We start from the raw sequence: 10,584 nt of genomic DNA, 5'->3' as shown, positions 1-10,584 counted from the left end.
TCAACAAATTTGGCTTTGGAGAGTCATTCATTCAATGGATTAGAATTCTGTACAACTCACTATCTGCTTCTGTCTTGAACAATTGTTACACTTCACACCGTTTCACTCTTAAAGGTGGCACAAGACAAGGATGTCCGCTTTACTCTTCGCCATCCTCATTGAACCCCTCACGGCGGACATCCATCAAAAAACAGTAACATACTGTAACTGGCATACAAACAGGAAACTCTGTTCACCAAATTTGTCTGTATGCAGATGATATTTTGTTGTATTTACGGAACGCAATATCATCCTTACCGGAGGTGTTCAGTCTTGTGTAAAAATTTTCAGCTATCTCAGACTATTCAATAAACTGGACTAAAACCACAGTCTTACCACTCAGTGGGGAAGACTGGAATGTAGTAACCCAGAAACTTCCCTTAACCATCACAACATGCAACATTAGATACCTTGGTATTGATATCTCCACCAATCTGTCAGATTTGTTTACCTGTTTTTTAACTTTATTCCATTGCTCAAATCCATTGAAGAAGACCTCACTAGATGGAATAACCTACCCATCTCACAAATTAGTAGGGTTGGGTAGTGTGGTGTGGGGATGGCGTGGTAAGCAGCCACACCTGACCTGTATCTAGGTGGTTGCATACCTGTTACTCGTTGGTTGGTCTACCGAGCAACAGGTTAAAACCCCCATTCCCACTCACACAGGATAGGAGCATGTCATGACATGTTTTATCTGCTCCTGGGCTAATTTCAGCTCGTCCACTTTCTACAATAAACTGGTGTTTACAACCCCCTGTCTTCTGTGTGTCTGTGCCTGAGGGCCCTGAAAACGTCACTTGGATGGCGTGTGGTGGGGAAACTGCCAGAGCTATTGAAAAATAATATACTACCAAAAATAAACTATATTTTCAATGACCAAATCCAATGTCCAAACAAATGTAAATTGGTTGAACACTCAAGACTCAATAATCAATCAATTCTATTGGAAATATAAGAAACTGAGAATTTAACTAGCAACACGACAGAAAAAAAGGAGGCCTAGCAGCTCCAAACTTCTACTCATATTATTATTTAGCAAACCATCTTCAATTATAATTAAACAGTTACAACCAGAGCAACGATTGGGCCATGGATTGCGAGACATTGAACAAACAGAATGTCAGGATTTATCAATATCTTGTCTCCTATTCCTTACTGAATCAATAAGGAAACATACCTGCTTTTAAAACCCATTCATCACAACGACCCTGGTGGAGATTCCTCAAACTCAGTGATCACGCTCTGTCTCCAAACAAATTCACTCCAATCTGGCAGAACCCAGGTTTTCTGGTTAAAAAACAGACCAATAATCTTTAGGTCTTGGAAAAGACAAGGAATTACTCATCTGGAACACATTTGAATTGAAAATTATTTGCTTATATCCTTCCCAACCTTAACCAAAAGGTACAGCACAGGTTAAAAAAATAAACTCTTTGTAACTCTTTGTAACAGTGGCGCAACAATAATACCACTTGGAAACACTAGAGGGTGAATTGAAAATTTGTCTATTGCCCCTTTAACAACTTGGCTCCGTATTTAACCCTGATATTTGGTAATCATTCAAAGGATCTTTAGCCGTCATAGACAGAGCTGACCCTGGACAGAGCCGCCTGTCCAATGTCCAGCCAGGACTTTGCTTGTTGATGATGTACCAATGGCTTCTTACCTTTACAGTGTGCCTGATGCTAACCAACTATTCATTTTGGTTATCACATCAAGTTCAAAAATGTACAGGTGCACATCGATCATCGTCCAGCTTGGACGTAGTACACCATAAAATTCAATCTGTTGGTGATGATGCATTTTTGAAGGTTTTAAAGAAAAATTACCACGAAATGTTTTGGGTTTTTTTACATCTCAAAACGTTTTTGTAATTAATATTTAATATATTCCGTCCAGTCACAAACAGACATGGAGGCTACAAGGTTATGACATAAAGAACTCTTCTGCCCAGCCTGTAAGACTGGGCTACAATAAATACTAAGAGAAAACTTCAAAATAAAAATAACATGTGCTTGTACATGTACTCATCTAGCCACAGAGTTAAGATAAGATAACATAACATACTATACATACCATACTAACAACATAATATAACATAAGTACTTGAAATTAAGGAAGTAGCTGTAGTAGTAGAAGATGGACTATCACAATGATAACTAGTGTCAATCCAGTGCTGGTAGCAGTAGCACTAACTATAGAAGTATGGTTAAGTTGCAATGTATGTACTATTTATAAGGATTTATAATGCAGGGTGGTTATATTCTTTCACCTTTTATAACGACTGGAACAGAAAAAGGGGGGGGATGGTAGCTCAGTCGGTAGAGCTGGTGGTAGAGCTGGTGGTCTAGTGATCCAAAGGTTGCTGGTTCGATCCCAGGCTCCTCCTGCTAGCATGCTGTAGTGTCCTTGAGCAAGACACCTAACCCCTAATTGCTCCTGATGGCTGCGTCCGTCGGTGTTTGAACAATTGTAAGTCGCTTTGGATAAAAGCGTCTGCTAAATGACTAAATGTCTAAATGTCTAAAAAGAGTGGCGCTGCAATCAGAACTCAAGCTCTGCACCCTTCAATCTGGGACATTGTTCAAGTGTGATTTCAATCTCAGCGCGGCTGGACTGCAAAAGGGCCATTTGTTGCAAGAATTCACTCTTAAGTTGTGTCATCGCTGCTGACTGTGTCTGCGGAAATAAGGTCAGCACAACTCGAATGTTATTCAAGGCTTCTGGACAAATATTGAAACTGCCAATTGTTGCCAACCCGCAACAAATCTCAAACGATTTAGGGATGTTAAAGATATGATGCTACATATTTGGCCTTAAATAGCGAAAAAAGGTGGGAGATTGGTCAACATAAGGACCGAGGACTGTGTTCACACACCCTAAATATCGCAATCTTAAAAATGTCACGTGTGTCATGTTTTCTTTCTTCTCAGAGACCATCTAGAGGCCATCGAAATGGTACAAAACTTGGCCGAGACAACAAGTCCTTCTTCCACACTTGACTACGGAAGTGCAACCCTTTGACAGCCAGGTTTAAAAATCATTTTTTTACAAGCAAATATGAACACCACCGCGGCATCGACCACCCTGGCCGCCAACCAGTCCGACTGCCCGGAAGTGCAGCTGCCCTTCTCCCTCTTCTTTGCCATTGGAGCGGCAAGCCTGGCAGAGAACCTAATGGTGGTGGCAGCAGTCGTGCACAACAGGAACCTCCACTCGCCCATGTATTGCTTTATCTGCAGCCTTGCAGCCTTCAACACCTTGGCGAGTCTTAGCAAGACCTGCGAGAACCTGATGCTTGTGTTCGCGGATGTGGGCCACCTGGACCAGAGCGGCACCTCGGAGAAGAAGATGGACGACGTGATGGACTCGTTGCTGTGCATGTCATTTGTGGGCTCCATCCTGAGCTTCCTGGCCATCGCTGTGGACCGGTGCGGTACTCTTGATATTTCACATTTAAACCTCATGCACATTGCATGACACCCTGCGTGAAATACGTTGCGGAAATATTAGGCCCACATTAAACCCATTAATCTCTATATGGTGGGAGGGAGGGCACGCCTGATAAAAAGGGCACCTGCCTGATAAAAAAGGGCACAATGAGGAAAAGGGGCAGGTGCTCGTCACCTTCCTGCTAATTACAATTATACACGAAAAGAGGCCTACAACCTACGTTTTATTTTTGACTCAGAATTGTTTATAGTCACTCAGGTCACCAAAGTGATGCAGTCCTGCTTTGCCCAACTGAGACAGCTAACCAAGATCAGGTCATTCCTTTTCCTTGCAGACTTAGAAAAGGTCATCCATGCTTTTATCTCTTCCACACTTGACTACTGCAATGCACTTTATTCTGGTATCAGCAGGCGAAACATCCAAAGCAGTTGATACGAAGCGCTGCTGCCAGGCTAAGCACTAAGAGAAGCGACCACATTACATTAATCGCTGCTGCCTTTCACTGGTTACTTGTGTGTTTTAGAATTGATTTTAAGATTTTACTGCTCCTTTTTAAAGCCTTGAATGGTTAGGCTCCTGCCTGCATCTGTGAGCTGCTAACTCCCTATGAGCTTAATCCCTGCCTGAGATCATACTGAGGTTTGACCCTATAGTATATATTTATTGTCGCCCAACTTGAATTTAGTAGACTATGAAGAGAAAAAGCTAAACCAGTATCCTGCTTTTATTTTGTGCTAGTTAGAATGAACTCCCCACAGTGGTGTACTTTTGTCAGGTTAGTTTTAGTTTTAGTGTAAATATTTGCGCCCCCTCCTTCCCCATGCCCCACGCTTCGAAGTCAAAGAAAATCTCCCCATCCAAATTAATTGGTTTGAATTTTGTTTTTTACAGCATGATGAAGTCTCCCCATTCAAATTAATTGTTTAAATGTTGTATCGCACAAAAAAAAGTCAGACAATCGACATGATTCAATCGATACATTTTTGTGACTATTAGTACGAAAAAGCTTGAGACCAGGTTGTTATATTACTTTATCTTGTTTTATATCTTATGTCTTTGGATTTTAATTCCTTTTAATATGTTTAATTGTAAAGCACCTTTTAACTTGTTTTTGAAAGGTGCTATATAAATATAAATATAAATAATATATATATTAATATTATCATTATTATTATCATAGTCAAAAGTGCAGCATTAATAAAATATCCACCATCATTTCCTGTATCATGCACTTAACATAACAAAAATGTTGTAGTATCACCATCAATTATGCAATAGTTATTCAATACTTCTATGATATTTCTGCAATCTTAAAGCTATAGGAAGTCCAAGGTCTACTTTAAATCCTGTTGTAATACTGTAGTTTATTTTAGAGAAAGACTTTGGCTTAAATGTGTGAGTACAGTATGTTGGCTACTTTTCCCTGCTGCTCCACTGAAATCATTCTAGAATGGTCATCTTGGCGTACTGAAATCTTACACCGAAATGTTTGTTTCTCCTGCCCTTGTTCCAGCTACATCACCATCTTCCACGCACTGCACTATCACAACATCATGACCGTGCAACGTGCGGGCGCCATCCTGGCCATCATCTGGACTGCGTGTGGGGTGTTATCTGTGCTCATGGTGAGGTTCTCGGATGCCGCCTTCACCCTAATTTGCTTCGTTGTCCTCTTCCTGGTCTCCCTGGGGCTCATCATGCTCCTCTACATCTACATGTTCATCCTGGCAGCCATGCACGCAAGGAAGATCGGGAGCCAGGGCGGCCGTGGCTGCAGCAACATGCGGGGCGCCGTAACTCTGACCATCCTGTTCGGTGCCTTTCTGGTTTGCTGGACGCCGTTTTTCTTCCACCTGATCGTCATCACTGTGTGCCCCGCAAACCCATACTGCGAATGCTACCGGTCACTGTTCCAGCCACACCTGGCCCTTATGATGAGCCACGCCCTTATCGACCCAGCGATCTATGCTTTTCGCAGCGCCGAGCTCCGACACACCTTCAAGAAGTTGCTCTTCTGCTCCGATTGGTGGCGGTGCTATTAGGAGCCAGAGTCAAATACTGTTTTTCCCATGCCATTCCAGCCTAGGGCAGAGTGGGGTAAGACAGGTCAATTTGAAGGCAATACACCAGTTGTTTGGCCCCTACCAATTTCATCTGTGTTCAGAACCAGAGATGGGGTGGGGTGCATGCTAACTGTAGTGCAGAGGGAAATGACTGGCCTGGCTCCCGTGAAATTAGGGAAATGCATCTTTCCGCCTCTCAAACACTGATAAATCTTGCGCATTTATCACAAGTAAAAATGAAAATCCCCAAAAAAGATTTTGATTGTTTTGAGTGCGGCCAGCTACACTCGGAACTATTTTTTGATACATATAATTTATCAGTGATGGGATTGCCAGATACGAGCCATAATGTAACGTGCCAAAATAATTATCCTTAACAAAGGTCTGGCAATCCAACGGATGATGAGTTTCACATGAAACAGGAATCACTGTGGACGGATAAATGGTTGTGAATAGATTTGATTGCAGCATTATAAATAACCAAAATGTATCCTGTAAAATTGATTTGCCCTAAACCCTAACCCCCGGCACCTTCCTGTATTTGCCAAAATAAGAATTGTAACCTTTGTAAAATGTAAAAAAATAAATAAATGACCGACAAATAACTAAAAATCAATCAATCAACTCAAATATGATGCATTTGTGCACCACAGTTAAAGGGGGCGATTGCGGCCGCATAAAGCTACAGGGTGAATCTATACCTGTAGTAAAGATGGTGACCTAAATGGGTCTATTGGGCTTTTCTGTCACCCAGTGGACAGGAGAATGCACATATATAAACAGCTTATTATGTATATTTATTATATATATTTCATATATATCATTTCTTATTTGGCTAAACATCCATATCGGCAACTTTAACAAGAAGGATAGCAATAAAATCATATTTCCAGATGAGGTCATTAAAATGTATACCATTAATATATATTTTTTATATAATTACAGAACTGAAGTCGACCATTGGCACTTGGCACTGACATCTATCGTAGCTGGCATCTTTCCCGCCTGGATATCAGGAAAACCAGGCTTTTGAGCTTTGGAAAGGAGCACCACATTGACGGCTTCAGTCAATACATATGTAACGATTCACACATAGATGATAGCATCACAATTTCCATCACTCGGTATTTTTTTATATATAGATTTATGCGATAAGAAATGGTCGATAAACTGTATATTGCACAGGGTAGTTTTTTGATGTTTTTTTGCATACATATACAAAGCAGTTCACTTCAACATGCAACAATGCCAACACTGACATCAAGATCATCACTGAACTTCACAAATTGTATCTCAATTCACTGCATGTAAGGCCACCGCATAAGTTGTGTACATCATGTATCATTAAGCAACAATGAAGTGGTCCCGACCTCGCTCCAAAGTGAAGCATTGAAATATTCAAGAACTGCATTTATTAATTGTCATTAATTATTAATTTGCATAAACACATATCTATGAAGGTTGTGTTGGGTTGTAAACAAATATTTTTCACCTTGATATTGAAGTAAACAAATTGGTAATCTACTTCAGGATAAACTAACCAGATGCTGACGAACCTGCTCACAATTTGTGATCATGAATCATCATGGATGAATCAATGAATTCTGTCAGCAGATGCGCTTTCTCCCAAATCTAACTGAAAAATTGCAAAACGCAATATCCATCAATTGTAGCTTCAAGAAGTTGCAACATTCACCAGGAAAGTAGTGTCAAAGATAGATAAAGGTTAAAAATGTGGGTCCTGGATTCACAAAGAATACTTCTTTCTTAGCGTTTTGGCGACAGATCTGACCTGACAAAAGCATTGTTGTATACAGATCTGTCCTTTGAAGTAAGTAGGCTACAAATCGTTCTTCTTCTTCAAATTTTATTACACTTTTAAACATTGATTCAAATATTTGTTTTGCCATCATCTCGTTTTTACACTTCGTAAAATAATTGCCCCTTTGCTGCAAAATTGTATAATTCATTATCATGATAATTAACCATTAATAATTCAGATTTTTTTTTTTTGATTAGTAAGAGGTCTATCTGCATGAGATCCTGCAAGAGATCCTGCTATAAGATGAGATGTTACTTTAATTTCCGTGTGCTGAAGTTGTGATCTTAGCAGCAGCAAAAATATATCGTACATTCAAGTATACGCACAAATAACCAACTGACAAATCATTAAATTTGACAGCTAAACAAAGTGACATCTTGACTTGACGCCATAGTAACTTACCGCTAAAAGATAATATGATAATGATAATACCAAATTATCGCCCAATCCTAGGACAAAGAGCAATATGGAAGAAATTTTACCTCATTAGTAGCAGTATAGTGGGCAAATAAATGTACAAACTCACAATAGCAGTTTCCTTCAAAACTCCTTCCTGTAAAACGATTCAAGTAATTTTTTTTTATGAAAGATCAAACATCTGGGAAGGTCTCTAGAGTCTATGTATTATGATCCATGTATGGCTTGGAAGACTCCAGTTTAATAATAATAAGCAATTAATAATAATAATAATAATAAGCACCCCGAGTTCCGTCTATCTATCACTGTAGAATGAGTGATATTGCCAGTACTGTAAATACGCTAATAGTCGCACAACAGTAATACAAACAGTGGTTGGTGGTTTCCAAAACTATGGCTCACGTAGTTTCTAAAATTCAGGCTCAACTACGGCAGTACAGCAAAACATTTTGGCCAATCTGATAATGGGAATTTCATGGGACTCTTGGAAGTTGTCAGTGAGTTTGAATAATTCCGGAAGGCCCAAATAAGAAAAATATGGCAATGTCGGCAAGAGAAACACGTTCAATATATTTTGTATTTATTTACCAAAGGTGGGCGCGGGTTGGCGCCCACCCCCAATTTAACCTCTGCAGATACCAGATTTAAAAAAAATAAAAACAATTGTCCTTGTGACTCGTTCGCGTTCTCCCTTTCAGTACTTTCCTGTCAGTGCACAGAGGTTGTTGCAGGCGCTCCTCAAACTGTAGCAGCAGATGATCTCCTTGAAGGTCTTCCTCATCTCCTGGCTTCTGAAGGCGTAGATGAGCGGGTCAATGACCGAGTTGCACATGATGAGGATGAGGTACATGTTGAAGTGAGACATGAAGCACATGCAGTACAGGTTCCGGGGGCAGGAGATCCTCAGGATGAGATGGAGGAAGAATGGCGCCCAGCAGACGATGAAGATCCCCAGCAGGATGGTGAGGGTGATGGCCCCCTTCATGCTGGCCCGCTGGTGGATGGAGTTGCAGCCTGGCAGGGCGGCGATGCGCTTGACATGGGAGCGCGCCAGCATGAACATGTGGCTGTAGAGGGAGGCCATGAGCAGCAGCATGGTGAAGAACATGGACACCAGGCAGATGATGACAGGCGTGGTGTCAGAGTACACAATGAAGACGATGCCGCAGCCTGTACAGAAGGTCCAGATTCCAGCGATGATGCAGCTGGCCCTCCTCACGGTGACAATGTTGTGGTACCTCAGGGCGTAGAATATGGTGACATATCTGTCCGAAACAAAATTATCACAGCATAAATAAATACAGCTTACACACACGGTTTGGGAATTCTAACAGTACTGTACCACTTGGAGGAACTTACAAACAAGGATGTGAATATTGTGGCAAAGATTTAATGTGTCACTGAAGGGCTGGAGGTCCTACTACCCCAGACACGTTCACATGTGCCTTCAACATTAATAGTCTACTCGGCTAATGCCTCCTCCCTCCAAGCATTACTTACCGGTCTACAGCAATGGCCAGCAGGCTACACATCGAAGCCACGACAGAGATACATATCATGGAGTCAAACACGTTGTCCATCTGCCTGATGAAGTGGTCTTCGACCACAAGCTGCTTGTTGTTCAACAGGTAGATGACGATGGACTCCCAGGCATTGGATACGCTCACCAGCATATCGGCCACAGCCAGGCTAGAGGGCCCAGAGGAAAAAGACAAAAGACTAAAATCAGTGTGTCTAGAAACCTGCATAGTAACCATTACGCCAATATTTAATTGTATATTAACAAAGTCTCTTTGTACTATGTTAGGCTCCTACATGCATTGGGACGTAAATGTATTTTTTAAGTATAGACTTTTTGAAAAACATACCTGCAGACAAAGAAGTACATGGGCGAGTGGAGGTTCTTGTTCTTCACTATGGCTGTGATGACTAGGATGTTCTCCAGCAGAGAGATTATCCCCAGGATCAGGAAGATCTACAGCAGGGTTAGGAGAGTACAGAGTAGAATAGTGTACAGTTGGTGCAATGGTGGCAGAGAAGAAAAGTGATTGAAGAAAACCTCTCAAACAATGACATAAGATGGTCTTTAAATGTTGCTAGAAAATGTACAATTGTTCTTGTCCATGCTTCAATATATATATACATTTGCACACACAGTGCAGACAGACCTCTATGGCAATGTGGAGCTGCTCACATGCTGCAGGCTTGGAGGTGCTGGCTTTGCCCGGCAGTGATGAAGGTGACAGGGTGTTGTTCTGGTAGTAGTAATAATAGCCCAAGGTGGAGTTTCCAAAGAGCTCCTGCTGGTAGGAGGAATCCTCGGACTGGTTCATCCTGGCTGCGATGCTTCTCGTTGAGTGTCAGGCACAGCGATCAGTTCAGGCCTGCTCAGACTGACATTTTTGGGGGGGTTTTCAGAAGAAAGGAAATTAAATTGTTGTGTTATGTTTAAGGGCAACACATTGTCTGGACAACTTTCACAGTGTGTTTCAGCATAGAAATGTGTTACTTGTGGGTCTATGCATGAATGATCAGAAAAAAATGAGATTCCGCTTTTTTCCACACTGATACAGGTACAAGTAGCTATGTACACTTGTATAGTGCCTTTGTGATGTCGGTAGATTGTGGATTAAAGAATGTTGCTGTTTTTCCACACAGGCCTAAAATGATAATAATAATAATGGTTCTAATGAATTATAGCTGTTCAAAGCACAACTTTGCTGAACTCTTTACTTTTTTTTTTTTTCTTTGTAACCTGTGCTGTCAGCATGCTGGGCATACAACACT

The 10,584-nt window shown here is 41.2% G+C and overlaps 2 protein-coding genes across 2 annotated transcripts; one reads left to right on the top strand and one right to left on the bottom strand.

Moving 5' to 3' along the window:
- Positions 1-3,102: 3,102 nt before the first annotated feature.
- mc2r (melanocortin 2 receptor) lies at positions 3,103-5,537 on the top strand (the record flags this gene model as incomplete). The annotated part of the gene is made up of 2 exons (XM_080004900.1): positions 3,103-3,473; positions 5,009-5,537. 2 exons carry the CDS (start codon positions 3,103-3,105, stop codon positions 5,535-5,537), a joined length of 900 nt encoding a protein of 299 aa, XP_079861026.1.
- A 2,954-nt stretch (positions 5,538-8,491) lies between these two features.
- On the bottom strand, positions 8,492-10,130 carry mc5ra (melanocortin 5a receptor; the record flags this gene model as incomplete). Its single annotated transcript, XM_080004899.1, has 4 exons — positions 8,492-9,062; positions 9,298-9,486; positions 9,666-9,772; positions 9,966-10,130. 4 exons carry the CDS (start codon positions 10,128-10,130, stop codon positions 8,492-8,494), a joined length of 1,032 nt encoding a protein of 343 aa, XP_079861025.1.
- Positions 10,131-10,584: the final 454 nt, after the last annotated feature.

The sequence above is a fragment of the Zeus faber genome (assembly GCF_960531495.2).
Source record: "Zeus faber genome assembly, chromosome: 8".
NCBI classification, from domain to species: Eukaryota; Metazoa; Chordata; class Actinopteri; order Zeiformes; family Zeidae; genus Zeus; species Zeus faber.
This window is presented reverse-complemented; position numbering and strand designations above follow the sequence as displayed.